Genomic DNA, 14,158 nt, shown 5'->3' with positions numbered 1-14,158 from the left:
AAGTCATTCATAAAGTGGCTAATAGGCTAGCGCATGTGTCAAAAACACGGATCGCGGGCCGAATATGACAAACAAGCGAGTATAAATGAGTCAACAGTTGACTCATCTACTGTCTAAAATTACAGCCTAATGCGCTCGCATCAGTGAATCCAACTTCAATTGCGCTGCTTTAGTGTGTCCCGTTTATAGCCCGTAGCACTATACTAAGCTAGTATAGTGTAGAGAATCATTGAACCATCTAAATATATTTTCCATAACCAAAAATAGAACAGATCTACCGCCTTTTAGACTTGCTTTCAAGTAGAATGATAGATCTATAACTCACATTTCTATGTGAATTTGGTTGGGTCGTTACATATTGACACTAAGTTTAAATGTTACAACAACCTATAGGTACATATGCTATTTGGAGTTATGAAATACTTTTTGATTATGCACATCTGCAAGCAAAGCAGAAAAGGCTGGACAAATATGATTTCTCTCTTCTTTTGTATTAATATGTTAAAATGCTACACATTTTTTTCTAATAAAACAAAGACCAGTTTGGGTTGCAGTTCTATGTTTTTTTGTAAAATATGGCCCGTGTGCTGATTGAGTCTCACACCACTGGGCTACCGTATTTATTTATGTAGCTAGCTATTTATTTAGCAAGCGAAAAACACAGAGCCTAACGGTAGCTAGTTAGCTTCTGGGAGGATGTCATGTCATTGGAGGAGTGGGTGAGTGACCGACTTTTTCCCCCTCATATCGTTTTCGGTGGCTATAGCTAGAGCTGCAGGTGTCATTTGGTTAGCTAGCAAGAAATGTGAATCACTTTGCTAGCTAGTTATGCTGAACTTGAACGACTGTTATCCACAGTTACCATATCAAATGTATTTGTCATCGATCAAATGGGTGGGAAGGCAAGTTCCCATTCAGTTGTCAAAAAGTGGGTTGGGACAAGCATGCATTGGTAGGCAAGCTGCAGAAGAACGAGCAGGCTACTATTCCCCATCGTTTATCAGTGGAATTTTGACGGCCAACTAGCTGAAAAAGTTTGAGGGTTTATCCAATGTTCCCTCATTAGATTTTACCTCATCTCGCTCTAGCTAGCATTAGTTTTGATCTTGTTGTTGTTTATGTGCATAGGCAACTGAGGGAGAGATCCTACCTTTTCATGGTTTGATCAATAGGACTGTGAAGTTCCCAAGAGGACTCCTGTGTTATTTACATATTTGCAGAAATTCATTCAGGTGTATGGCTTTTGGCAAATGCATTCTAATGATCTATAATCGTGCTGTTGTAACTGCCTGTAAAGACAGTCCAGTTCAAAGTGAATGATGGCAGGCCTGTGTGGCAAATGGTTTATTTTCATATGGGCCTACTGTAGCTCTGATTGGCTATGATGCACCGGTCTGCGTAAACTCTGGTCCTGGACAAGACAGATGTTTTTATTAGGTTTTATTTATTTATTGTCCAAACGCACAGCCGCTTTCCCATTCTATATTGCTATAGAATTTTCACAAATGTCTTACTATATTTGATTCCCAAACATTCTATGATTTTATGAACACTTAGATATGGTCATTTTCAAGTTCTCGCTTGTCAGAAAATGTAAAAAAAACATTTAAAAAAGGGTCATTCTTCCTGGGGGGGTTATATTAACATATTTGTTATGAGATTTAATGTTGCTAAAACGCTGTCAGTTCCACTTTAATGTAACCATGACTGTGTTCCAACACCAGTGCAGCTCTTGTAAACAAGCGTAAAGGTAGGGTCGGTATCTTCTGTTGATGTTAGGGCATTTAAACTTGTGGTTCTGATGGGTACGTGAGACATCAAGTTGTCAGTGAACTACAAACAATTTAAAGAGCTTTGATTATAAAATGTTTAGCACAAAATGGCCATATCAGGTTAGCCACAGGCGGTTGCGAAATCGCACCGTCTCACTCCACTAGTACAGCTATATAACGTTAGCCAGCTAGCGTAGCTCCATTACATTCTGCTTAGCTGTATGCAGACGTGCGGAGATCACCACATTCACTCTCTGCAGACCTTTATCGGCAACTATTGCAAAACACGAACTAGTTGTTTAAAGTAAACTAACCCGCTGGTTTGCCCATGTAGATTCGCGCAACGACCATATCCCCTCCCCCAAGTGTTGGGATAGCTAGCTACATACAGTAACCAACAAGCTAGGCAAATCTACGTTTCTGATGTTGGCTAGTGCACCCATTTTCAATATTGATCATGAAAGTACTGAATTTGCAACTCAACTAGCCCAGGTCTGTCGAATTTTGTAGCCCGAGATTGAGAAATTACGTCGCGCATGCCGCGGGTTTTCCCTCCCTATTTTGACAGCAAGGCATGAGTATAGCGCGCTATGGAATGCTATGAGCGAGCGCTTTCTCCCTATTTAGCCGGCATCGCTGGCTAGTAGCTTTGATGCTAACTAGCTTGGTGTTCTCGCTAACTAACGAAGCCAGCGAGCTACCATCCTTCAGCCTTACCTCGCTCTCCACCACATCGTGGTAAGCGGGAGGTGGGTCGAACCCTCCAGTCCCAGTCCGCCCGGTGGTCTCCCCTTCTCCGCATGGGCCCGGGGCAGGGCCACTCTCCATCGGCTCATATCCATACCCAAGCCCGGGGCTTTCGTTGGTCAGGAGCGCCACAGCCTCGTTGATGTCGTTTTTCGCCAGGCGTAGCGCCTTGCGTATAGCCACAGGATCTGGGAAACCCATGCAGAGGAGGGTCGTCGTGTGTTGCTCCTCTTCTGTCTCCATGGTTAGGTTGTGTGCGTCTCAGGCTAGCTAGAAACGGGGTGTATAACAGCACAGCCCTGTAACCGTGCACGGCGCCATGTTTACAGTCACACACAGCAGGCTGTCACGATGGTTCACTGGACGCTTCCTGTGTAGAGCGTCACTACCCTGACCCACCCATTACACGACCAGAGGACAGAGGAGCCCTCTTTCCCCCTTTTTAGCCCAAAACATATATCGTTAGGTTGACTAACTCTGCAAACACTTGTCAAACTGACATGATTCACACTGATTCGAAGTGTTCATAATGCAAAATGAATACAGGCAAAACAGCATGGAAAGCTCGAGCTCACTAACGTTACACTCGAACAATCTGAAAACAATAGAATATAAAACTATCAATCAATATGAATAAGAACACTATAGCTACATTAATCGTGGTATTATTGTTTGTGTGATGGTAAAGCACCTGTCAAGGAAAAGGGTGTGGCTCGAATTTGGAATTGTAGGGGGAGGAAAATAATCAATGTCACGTGAAGCTTTGTATCATGTGACTGGAGTAGATGCAAAATGGCGGCCACGGGAGAGGAGGCTGCTGAGATGGACTGCATCTCAAGAGTTTCCTTGGCCCATCCCACCGTCCTCAGCCTGGGAGGGAGCTTAGAACCCCGGGGAGAGCCTGGCGAGACTGCCTCTGAGGGCCTGGAGGTTGTGACTGCGGCGCCCAAGAAGCCTATCAACAGCAGTGAGTTCATGACTCAGTTCCATTACACATAAGTAATTGTACTTATGGGTCTTCGTTAAGAGCACATACGCTCGGTCTGAATTGTGTTTTGCATTTATTTCTTTTTGATGTGATATGAAAGAGGGATTTATGTTTCTAGAAGCGTACTACAATTTAATTGATTCACGTTTAAAGATTGAGTTGGCTGTTTTGGTTTCAAGAGCAAATTTGCCCTCAAATGGACGAAAAGACAAGTTCTAACTGCAAGTTGATGCGCTGTTTTAGTTATTGAAAGGAAGAAGAATAGCAACTTAGCTATCTAACTATTTGATTGCTCTGTGACCATTTATCTATCTGCTGAGACGAGTTTGGTGTTAATACCAACACATTAGAATGCAGTAGCCCTAATAAGGGAGTGGCAAATTCATCCTTCCTCCTTGGAGAACTTAGAGAACTGTTAGTTCAAATCTGAGGGAGTGGCCAGCAACATCATCAGGAGGTGGGATGTTTCTCAGAAATTAAAATGGTGTAACTACTATACGTCTGTGTGTAGGTGATGGTGGGGTGGAGACTGCAGAGGAGGCCGTAGAGCCAGCAGAGCCAGACATCAATGAACTCTGTACAGACATGTTCGATAAGATGGCTGTCTTCCTACAAGGAGAACTTACTGGTCTGAATATCTGTCTGTCTGTCTCTCCATTTATGTTGTCTATACAGGCCTATATAGTCACATACTATATACTGTCTTGTCTTCAGGATAACAACTGTCATAAGAATCTCCTGTTGTGGAGAAAATATCATTCTCATGCTCCCCCGTTTTCCTCTTCCCAGGCACCTGTGAGGACTACCATCTGCTGGAGAACATGAACAAGCTGACAAGTCTGAAGTACATGGAGATGAAAGACATCAGCATCAACATCAGCAGGAACCTGCAGGACCTCAACCATAAATGTATGTTTATTAGTCCTTCAGACGTGAAGGGGACGAAATTCTCGTAGGTCTTTCAGAAAACAAAATATAGCCTTAATTTATCTGACTTATAAAAAAAAAATGGTATTGTGTGTGTTGCAGACGCCAGCCTGCAGCCCTACTTAGACCAGATAAATCAAATAGAGGAACAAGTGTCTTCTCTGGAGCAGGCTGCTTACAAACTGGACACCTACTCCAAGAAGCTGGGTAACACACACACACATGCCTGTGGAGAGACAGACCATATCGTCATATTGCAGGTCTATATTTATACCAGGGCTGTAAGGGGAGAAGAGCCTACTGAGTTCCAGTGTGTAACCCTCACCAGACTGACTGAAGTGGTCAATAGAAATAAATATCTGTATTTTCATTCTGAGTTTCTAGGACATCTTTATTAGCATCTGTTATTAGTCTCTCTTGCAGATGTACTAATAATAGCCATGATCCAGTGTTCAGCTCAACATTAATGTTAGGGATTTGATTTAGGACAGCCTGAGAGTGCCCTCTGCTATTTGAGTTTACCTCTCCACCCTGAGCTCCAACAGCAGAGAGCGCTAGCACACTGTCCTAAATCAACAGCTAAAAATACACTTCTCCTGTGTGTGACTAACTGTAGGAAGGTGAGTGAGTTCGTCTCTTTTTCTGTCTCTCTGCAGAGGCCAAGTTCAAAAAACTGGAGAAGCGATGAAGAGGAGGATTATGGAAGGAGGAAGAGGGATTGTTGTAGGCCTGAGGGTTACTGGTCCTCCTTCACCCAAGCTGTAGACCAAACCTAACATATATGATCTGAGGAAGCAGACCCACCTCTACAACATCAGCCTGATATAGAGAGGAATGGGGCAGCCTGGGGTTGGTCGGAGGAATATCCCAGATGTTACACCTAGCATTATCATTTTGGTCGGATCATTTAAGTTGCATCTTAATACCAGGTGTAGATGGTGCTTTGAGTAGTTTGTGTCCATATTCCTGTTAACATTCCAGGTCACTGTCAGTCCTGTCAAAATTGCTATTCACTTCCTGGATTTACTGAGTTTATCCTGAATTGTCCCCTGCCGGGTGCACACTACTGTAGATTCACCACCCTCCTAACCTAGAAGTTAGTTACACAGATGACAACCAAATTCACTTTGAAGGACTTTAGCTTCTTTAAATGTTTTCCTGTGCTGCTGGCATTACTGAATTAACATGACAAAATTACCTTTATATTTTGTTGATTTGTGTGAATACTACTGTTTCTTAAAATCATTGTCATACATGTGATTGTAGCATGTGTAAAATGTATCATCTAAAAACATTAACTTTGAACTGAAAATACATTTATCAAAGAAACTGATGTCATTTCACCAGTAGATGGCAGCGGTACTCCATGTTCATACTGCAATCCTGTGTGTGTGTTTGTAAGATTTGGGGTACATTTTATTAATCGGAGACAGTGTGGTGATCTCCCAGAAAACATTATTGAGTCACATGACATTTACACAGAAACATGCCCCGGAATCTAATCAACACACAGATACCCCCCCTATTTCTTTTATTTAACGAGGAAAGTCAGTTAAGAACCAATTCTTATTTACAATGACGGCCTACGGGTGCTGGGGGACGGGTGCTGGGATTAAAAATATAGGACAAAACACACATCACGACAAGAGACAACACTACATAAAGACCTAAGACGACATAGCATAGCAGCAACACGTAACACATGACAACAGCACAACATGGTTGCTACAAAAAACATGTTTCAAACATTATTGGGCAAGAAGGTAGAGACAATACATCACTAGAAGCAGCCACAACTCTCAGTAAGTGCTCATAATTGAGTGAAGAGATGGAGATAAAACTGTCCAGTTTGTTCCAGTCGCTAGCTGCAGATTACTGAAAAGAGGAGGAACCCAGGGATGTGTGTGTGCTTTGGGGACCTTTAACAGCATGTGACGGGCAGGACAGGTGTTGTATGTGGAGGATGAGAGCTGCAGTAGGTATCTCAGATAGGGGGGGGAGTCCTAACCATCCACACACACAGACTACCACTGCAACCTAACCAACCAAACCCACACTCAGAACCCCTCTAGAGCCCTAAACAACTACAGAAATAAAATTGTATTTGTCACATGCTTTGTAAAAAGTGTACACTAACAGTGAAACGCTTACTTACAGGTCCTTCTCAATGCAGAGAAAGATAAATAAAAGTAATAATAAATACACAATAAGTAATGATAACTTGGCTACATACACTGGGTACCAGTACCGAGTCGATGTGCCGGGGTACGAGGTAGATATGTACATACAGTGCCTTCAGAAAGTATTCCTATCCCTTGACATATTCCACATTTTGTTGTGTTACAGCCAGAATTCAAAATGGATTTAAATAAAAAACAATTATTGTGATCAGACAGCCTTAGACTGACCTCATCACCATTTTAAAGGTCTTTAGTTGATATCTCAAATGCTTAAAGTGTGGTTTATATAAAGTGCACTAGTCCATTGCCATGCATAGCTATCTACCAGTGTGGGTGTTCCTGCCCTTAATTGTTTGTTACTGAGTTGGTTGTTCAGGTTTAAGCCAGGTGTGCTGCGTTAGATAATTAGCGTGTAGTTCACCCATGCTTTGTCTCCCTGGAGTAGTTCTAATCACGTTCTGTTAGATCACAGGTGTCAAACTCATGCCATGGACAGCCGGCCAAGTGGCAGCGGGTTTTCGCTCCTCCCTTGTACTTCATTGATGAATTAAGGTCACTAATTAGTAATGAACTCCCCACACCTGGTTGTCTAGGGCTTAATTGAAAGGAAAAACCCAAAACCTGCAGACACTAGGCCCTCAATGGAATGAATTTTACACCCCTGTATTAGATGTGGCACTGTCTTGTAAACGACTAAATGTGGTCATTTAAAACCCCTCTAGGGTACGTGGGACGGTAGCGTCCCACCTCTTCAACATCCAATGAAACTGCAGGGCGCCAAATTCAAAACAACAGAAATCACATAATTAAAATTCCTCAAACATACATGTATTTTACACTATTTTAAAGATACACTTGTTGTAAATCCAACCACAGTGTCCGATTTCAAAAAGACTTTACGACGAAAGCAAACCAAACGATTATGTTAGGTGAGTGCCTATTCACAGAATAACACAGCCATTGTTTCAGCCAAAGAGAGGATTCACAAAAATCAGAAATATAGATAAAATTAATCACTAACCTTTGATGATCTTCATCAGATGACACTCATAGGACTTCATGTTACACAATACATGTATGTTTTGTTCGGTAAAGTTCATATTTATATTAAAAAATCTGAGTTTACATTGGCGCCTTACGTTCAGAAGTTCCAAAACATCCGGTGATTTTGCAGAGAGCCACATCAATTTACAGAAATACTCATAATAAACATTGCTAAAAGATACAACTGTTATGCATGGAATTTTAGATGCACTTCTCCTTAATGCAACCACTATGTCAGACTTCAAAAAAGCTTTACGGAAAAAGCAACCCATGCAATAATCTGAGGTCGGCGCTCAGAGCCCAATCAAAACAAAAATATATCCGCCATATTGTGCAGTCAACAGAAGTCAGAAATAACATTATAAACATTCACTTACCTTTGATGATCTTCCTCAGAATGCACTCCCAGGAATCCCAGTTCCACAATAAACGTTTGTTTTGTTTGATAATGTCCATCATTTATGTCCAAATTCCTCCTTGTTGTTCTAGCGTTCAGTACACTTTCCAAACTCACGACGCGCGTTCAAGTCCAGCGGAAAGTACGGACGAAAAGTTAAAAAAGTTATATTACAGTCCGTAAAAACATGACAAACGAAGTATTGAATCAATCTTTAGGATGTTTTTAACATAATTCTTCAATAATGTTCCAACCGGAGAATTCCTTTGTCTTCAGAAGTGTGATGGAACAGAGCTCGCTCTCACATGAACGCGCATGGTCAGCGCATGTTCAGGTCATGGTAGACCTTACTCAATCCCCTCTCATTCGGCCACACTTCACAGTACAAGCATCAGACAAGGTTCTAAAGACTTTTGACATCTAGTGGAAGCAACATTACCAATATCCCACTGTATCTTCAATAGAAGCTGAGTTGAAAATCGAGCAACCTCAGATTTCCCAATTCCTGGTTGGATTTTTTCTCAGGTTTTTGCCTGCCATATGAGTTCTGTTATACTCACAGACATCATTCAAACAGTTTTAGAATCTTCAGATTGTTTTCTATCCAAATCTACTAATAATATGCACATTCTAGCTTTTATGGCTTTGTAGCAGGCCGTTTACTCTGGGCATGATTTTCATCCGGACTTGAAAATACTGCCCCCTACCCCAAAGAAGTTTTAAACTAATGAATGCAAATAACTTCAATCATAGTTTCCATCGTCTTACCTGGTCTAATTAACAAAGTAAAGTCGTTGTCATTAAATGCTCATTCTCATTGGTTAGTACATGTGGGCGGAGTTGAGGTGTATCGCGATAAATGCTTTCCCTTTCTCTCCGCTTGAACACCAATTTACCTTGTGCTCCATAGCAGTTTTTTGCATCATGTATGTACAGGCAGTTGATTTAGGATGTTGTAGACTCTTTAGTTCCACTAAGGGGACAGTTGGACTCTGTTTAAAACTGGAAAAAGGGGTAATCCCAAGATATGTTTTAGTATTTAGGCCTAGTATTAGCTGCAGTAGGAACCCTATTGAGGGGCTGAGCTTTAGACTTGCCATCGTCTGTCATTTTTGTGAGTTTTCGTATTCTTAATGTTGCTGCTATTGACAACTGTTTGAGACAAGCCATGTATCCTGAATCTGTAATATATTAAAGTATTACTTTGTATCCTCCCCATTTCCACCTATCACCTCCCTTGGCTACACTATTCTACACAATACCCTATAATGACAAACTGGACACATGTTTTTAGAACATTTTATTGAATATGAAATTTACAAGTATTCACTGAGCCAATACTTTGTAGAAGCACTTTTGTCAGCTTTGAGTAGACTTGTATGTTTGTATTCTTTTATTTAACTAGGCAAGTCAGTTAAGAACAAATTCTTATTTACAATGACGGCCTACCCCGGCCAAACCCTAACCACACAGGGCCAATTGTACACCGCCCTATGGGTCTCCCAATCACAGCCACTTGTGATACAGCCTGGAATCGAACCAGAGTCAGTAGTGACAACTGTAGCACTGAGATGCAGTGCCTTAGACCACTGCGCCACTCGAGAGCTTTGCTAATCTGGATTTCCTTGTAGATTTTCTCAAGTTCTGTTAAGTTTGATTGGGGAGCGGTGGTGAAAAGCAATCTACAAGTCTTTCCACAGATTTTCACTTAAGTACGTTCTTGTTCTGAAGACATTCCAGCATTTCTTTGGCTATATGCTTGGGGTCATTGTCCTGTTGGAATCTAAATCTTCGCCAAAGTTGTTTCCACTCTGAAGCAGGTTCTCATGAAGGATTTACTTGTGTTTGGCTCCATTCATCCATACCAGTTTCCCAGTCCCTGCCGCTGAAAAGCATACCCATAGCATGATGCTCCCACCACCATGCTTCATGATAGGGATGGTGTTAGACAGGTGATGAGCTGTGCCTGGTTTACTCCAGACATAGCACTTTGCATTAAGGCCAAGAGTGAATCTTTTGCTTTATGATCTGTCTTTCAAGTGCCTTTTTGCAAACTTCAGGCGTGTCGTCGTGCCTTTTTCTCAGGAGTAGCTTCCGTCTGGCCACTCTCCCATAAAGCCCAGATTGGTGAAGTGCTGTAGAGACTGTTGTCCTTCGGGCAGGTTCTCCCATCTCAGCCAAGAACTGTAGTTCTGTTGGGTTCTTAGTGACCTCTCTGACCAAGGTCCTTCTTGCCCGGTTGCTCAGTTTGGTCGGATGGTCAGCTCAAGATAGAGTCTGGGTAGTTCCATATTTCTTTTCAATTCCCCAATGATGGAGACCACTGTGCCCTTGAAACTTTCAACACTCTAGAAATAGTTTTATACCCTTCCTCAGATATACAGTACCAGTCAAAAGTTTGACACCTACTCATTCAAGGGTTTTCCTTAATTTTTTGACTATATCTACATTGTAGAATAATAGTGAAGAAACCAAAACTATGAAATAACACATGGAATAATGTAGTAACCAAAAAAGTGTTAACCAAATCTAAATATTGTCACGCCCTGACCTTAGAGAGCCTTTTTATGTATCTATTTGGTTTGGTCAGGATGTGATTTGGGGTGGGCATTCTATGTTTTTGTTTTCTATGATTTTGTATTTCTATGTTTTGGCCGGGTATGGTTCTCAATCAGGGACAGCTGTCTATCGTTGTCTCTGATTGGTAACCATACTTAGGTAGCCCTTTCCCTCCTGTCAGTGTGGGAAGTTAACTTTGTTTGTGGCACATAGCCTGAAGCTTCACAGTTGTTTTTGTATTGTTTATTGTTTTGATTGCGTCATCCTAATAAAAGGAATATGTACACTCACCACGCTGCGCTTTGGTACTCTTCCTTTGACGGCCGTGACAGAACTTCCCACCACAAAAGGACCAAGCAGCGTGGCCAGGAGTATGAGACAACCTGGGAGGAGGTAGAAAGGTGGTCGGTCTTCCCATGGAGAGTGCCAGAGCCCGCCTGGGATTCAATTGAGCAGTGCGAGGAGGGATACCGGAGAATGGAGTCGGCGAAACGTACACGGCTAGCGAGGAAGCTCGAGAGGCAGCCCCCAATTTTTTGGTGGGGAGGTACACAGGGAGTTTGGCTGAGTCAAGTTGGAGACCTGAGCCAACTCCCCGTGCTTACCGTGGTGAGCGTAGTACTGGTCAGGCACCGTGTTATGCGGTGGAGCGCACGGTGTCTCCAGTGCGCGTTCACAGCCCGGTGCGCTACATCCCAGCTCCCCGCATCTGCCGGGCTAGGGTGAGCATCCAGCCAGAATGGGTTGTGCCAGCTCTAAGCTCGAGACCTCCAGTGCGCCTCCACGGCCCAGTGTATCCGGTGCCTGCGCCCAGAACTATGGCTCCTGTATGTCTCCCCAGCCTGATGAGTCCTGTGCCTGTCCCCAGAACCAGGCCTCCTGTATGTCTCCCCAGCCTGGTGAGTCCTGTGCCTGCTGCCAGAACCAGGCCTCCTGTATGTCTCCCCAGCCTGGTGAGCCCTGTGGCAGCTCCACGTACCAGACTGCCCATACGTCTCCTCACTCCAGTGATGACCCATGGCACGAAGCCTCCAGTGATGATCCATGGCAAGAAGCCTCCAGTGATGATCCATGGCACGAAGCCTCCAGTGATGATCCATGGCAAGAAGCCTCCAGTGATGATCCATGGCACGAAGCCTCCAGTGATGATCCATGGCAAGAAGCCTCCAGTGATGATCCATGGCACGAAGCCTCTAGTGATGAGCCATGGCACGAAGCCTCCAGTGATGATCCATGGCACGAAGCCTCCAGTGATGATCCATGGCAAGAAGCCTCCAGTGATGATCCATGGCACGAAGCCTCCAGTGATGATCCATGGCACGAAGCCTCCAGTGATGATCCATGGCACGAAGCCTCCAGTGATGATCCATGGCACGAAGCCTCCAGTGATGATCCATGGCACGAAGCCTCCAGTGATGATCCATGGCACGAAACCTCCAGTGATGATCCATGGCAAGAAGCCTCCAGTGATGATCCATGGCAAGAAGCCTCCAGTGATGATCCATGGCACGAAGCCTCCAGTGATGATCCATGGCACGAAGCCTCCAGTGATGATCCATGGCAAGAAGCCTCCAGTGATGATCCATGGCACGAAGCCTCCAGTGATGATCCATGGCACGAAGCCTCCAGTGATGATCCATGGCAAGAAGCCTCCAGTGATGATCCATGGCACGAAGCCTCCAGTGATGATCCATGGCAAGAAACCTCCAGTGATGATCCATGGCACGAAGCCTCCAGTGATGATCCATGGCAAGAAGCCTCCAGTGATGATCCATGGCACGAAGCCTCTAGTGATGAGCCATGGCACGAAGCCTCCAGTGATGATCCATGGCACGAAGCCTCCAGTGATGATCCATGGCAAGAAGCCTCCAGTGATGATCCATGGCACGAAGCCTCCAGTGATGATCCATGGCAAGAAGCCTCCAGTGATGATCCATGGCACGAAGCCTCCAGTGATGATCCATGGCAAGAAGCCTCCAGTGATGATCCATGGCACGAAGCCTCCAGTGATGATCCATGGCACGAAACCTCCAGTGATGATCCATGGCAAGAAGCCTCCAGTGATGATCCATGGCAAGAAGCCTCCAGTGATGATCCATGGCACGAAGCCTCCAGTGATGATCCATGGCAAGAAGCCTCCAGTGATGATCCATGGCACGAAGCCTCCAGTGATGATCCATGGCACGAAGCCTCCAGTGATGATCCATAGCAAGAAGCCTCCAGTGATGATCCATGGCACGAAGCCTCCAGTGATGATCCATGGCAAGAAACCTCCAGTGATGATCCATGGCACGAAGCCTCCAGTGATGATCCATGGCAAGAAGCCTCCAGTGATGATCCATGGCAAGAAGCCTCCAGTGATGATCCATGGCAAGAAGCCTCCAGTGATGATCCATGGCACGAAGCCTCCAGTGATGATCCATGGCACGAAGCCTCCAGTGATGATCCATGGCAAGAAGCCTCCAGGGATGATCCATGGCACGAAGCCTCCAGTGATGATCCATGGCAAGAAGCCTCCAGTGATGATCCATGGCACGAAGCCTCCAGTGATGATCCATGGCAAGAAGCCTCCAGTGATGATCCATGGCACGAAGCCTCCAGTGATGATCCATGGCAAGAAGCCTCCAGTGATGATCCATGGCACGAAGCCTCCAGTGAGGAGTCATGGCACGAAGCCTCCAGTGATGATCCATGGAAAGAAGCCTCCAGTGATGATCCATGGCAAGAAGCCTCCAGTGATGATCCATGGCACGAAGCCTCCAGTGATGATCCATGGCAAGAAGCCTCCAGTGATGATCCATGGCACGAAGCCTCCAGTGATGATCCATGGCACGAAGCCTCCAGTGAGGAGTCATGGCATGAAGCCTCCGGCGATGGTCCCCAGTCCGGAGCCTCCGGCGACGTTCTCCAGTCCGTAGCCTCCGGCGACATTCCCCAGTCCGGAGCCTCCGGCGACGAGGGTGCCCAGTCCGGAGCCCGCAACGAGGGTGCCCAGTCCGGGGCCCGCAACGAGGGTGCCCAGTCTGGAGCCCGCAACGAGGGTCCCCAGTCCGCGGCCCGCAACGAGGGTCCCCGCACCAGAGGTGCCACCAAAGTGGGGTGCGCCGGTGGTGGAGCGGGGTCTGCGTCCCGCACCTGAGCGGATAGATGCCCACCCAGACCCTCCCCTATAGGTTCAGGTTTTGCGGCCGGAGTCCGCACCTTTGGGGGGGGGTACTGTCACGTCCTGACCTTAGAGAGCCTTTTAATGTCTCTATTTGGTTTGGTCAGGGTGTGATTTGGGGTGGGCATTCCCACTAAGTGCAAACCAGGTGGGATGGCGTATCACTGCAGAATGCTGTGGTAGCCATGCTGGTTAAGTGTGCCTTGAATTATAAATAAATCACTGACAGTGTCAGCAGCAAAGCACCATCTCACCTCCTCCTCCAAGCTTCATGGTGGGAACCACACATGCAGAGATCATCTGTTCATCTACTCTGCATCTCACAAAGACACGTCGGTTGGAACCAAAAATCTAAAATTTGGACTCATCAGACCAAAGGAC

General features: G+C 45.1%; 2 protein-coding genes across 7 annotated transcripts in view; one reads left to right on the top strand and one right to left on the bottom strand.

The window, feature by feature from the left end:
• LOC139541267 (ubiquitin carboxyl-terminal hydrolase 24-like) overlaps positions 1-3,213 on the bottom strand; it is a 90,711-nt gene extending 87,498 nt beyond the window's left edge. For all 4 annotated transcript variants that reach the window (XM_071345722.1, XM_071345723.1, XM_071345724.1 and 1 more), the window contains exon 1: positions 2,490-3,213. In XM_071345722.1, the coding sequence (XP_071201823.1) occupies positions 2,490-2,762 (273 nt within the window). In that variant the 5' untranslated portion in view covers positions 2,763-3,213. The remainder of the gene's footprint in view (positions 1-2,489) is intronic.
• LOC139541269 (biogenesis of lysosome-related organelles complex 1 subunit 2-like) lies at positions 608-5,807 on the top strand. Of its 3 annotated transcripts, none has more exons than XM_071345729.1 (6): positions 608-719; positions 3,305-3,486; positions 4,019-4,135; positions 4,297-4,416; positions 4,537-4,641; positions 5,091-5,807. In XM_071345729.1, the coding sequence occupies exons 1-6, from the start codon at positions 697-699 to the stop codon at positions 5,120-5,122; spliced, it is 579 nt and encodes a 192-aa protein (XP_071201830.1). In that variant the 5' UTR covers positions 608-696; the 3' UTR covers positions 5,123-5,807. The 3 variants fall into 3 exon arrangements, with proteins under 3 accessions (XP_071201830.1, XP_071201832.1, XP_071201831.1); XM_071345730.1 differs by lacking the exon at positions 608-719 and adding an exon at positions 1,728-1,750; XM_071345731.1 differs by lacking the exon at positions 4,019-4,135 and having other exon boundaries at positions 657-719.
• The last annotated feature ends 8,351 nt before the right edge of the window (positions 5,808-14,158 follow it).

This window comes from Salvelinus alpinus, chromosome 16, assembly GCF_045679555.1.
Source record: "Salvelinus alpinus chromosome 16, SLU_Salpinus.1, whole genome shotgun sequence".
Taxonomy (NCBI): domain Eukaryota; kingdom Metazoa; phylum Chordata; class Actinopteri; order Salmoniformes; family Salmonidae; genus Salvelinus; species Salvelinus alpinus.
This window is presented reverse-complemented; position numbering and strand designations above follow the sequence as displayed.

Excerpts from the sequence above, each read along its gene's own strand:
- LOC139541269 (XM_071345729.1), top strand. The coding sequence starts at position 697 with ATGTCATGTCATTGGAGGAGTGG. Across the intron at positions 720-3,304 it reads TCATGTCATTGGAGGAGTGG|ATGCAAAATGGCGGCCACGG; the intron begins GTGAGTGACCGA and ends TGACTGGAGTAG. Across the intron at positions 4,136-4,296 it reads CCTACAAGGAGAACTTACTG|GCACCTGTGAGGACTACCAT; the intron begins GTCTGAATATCT and ends TCCTCTTCCCAG.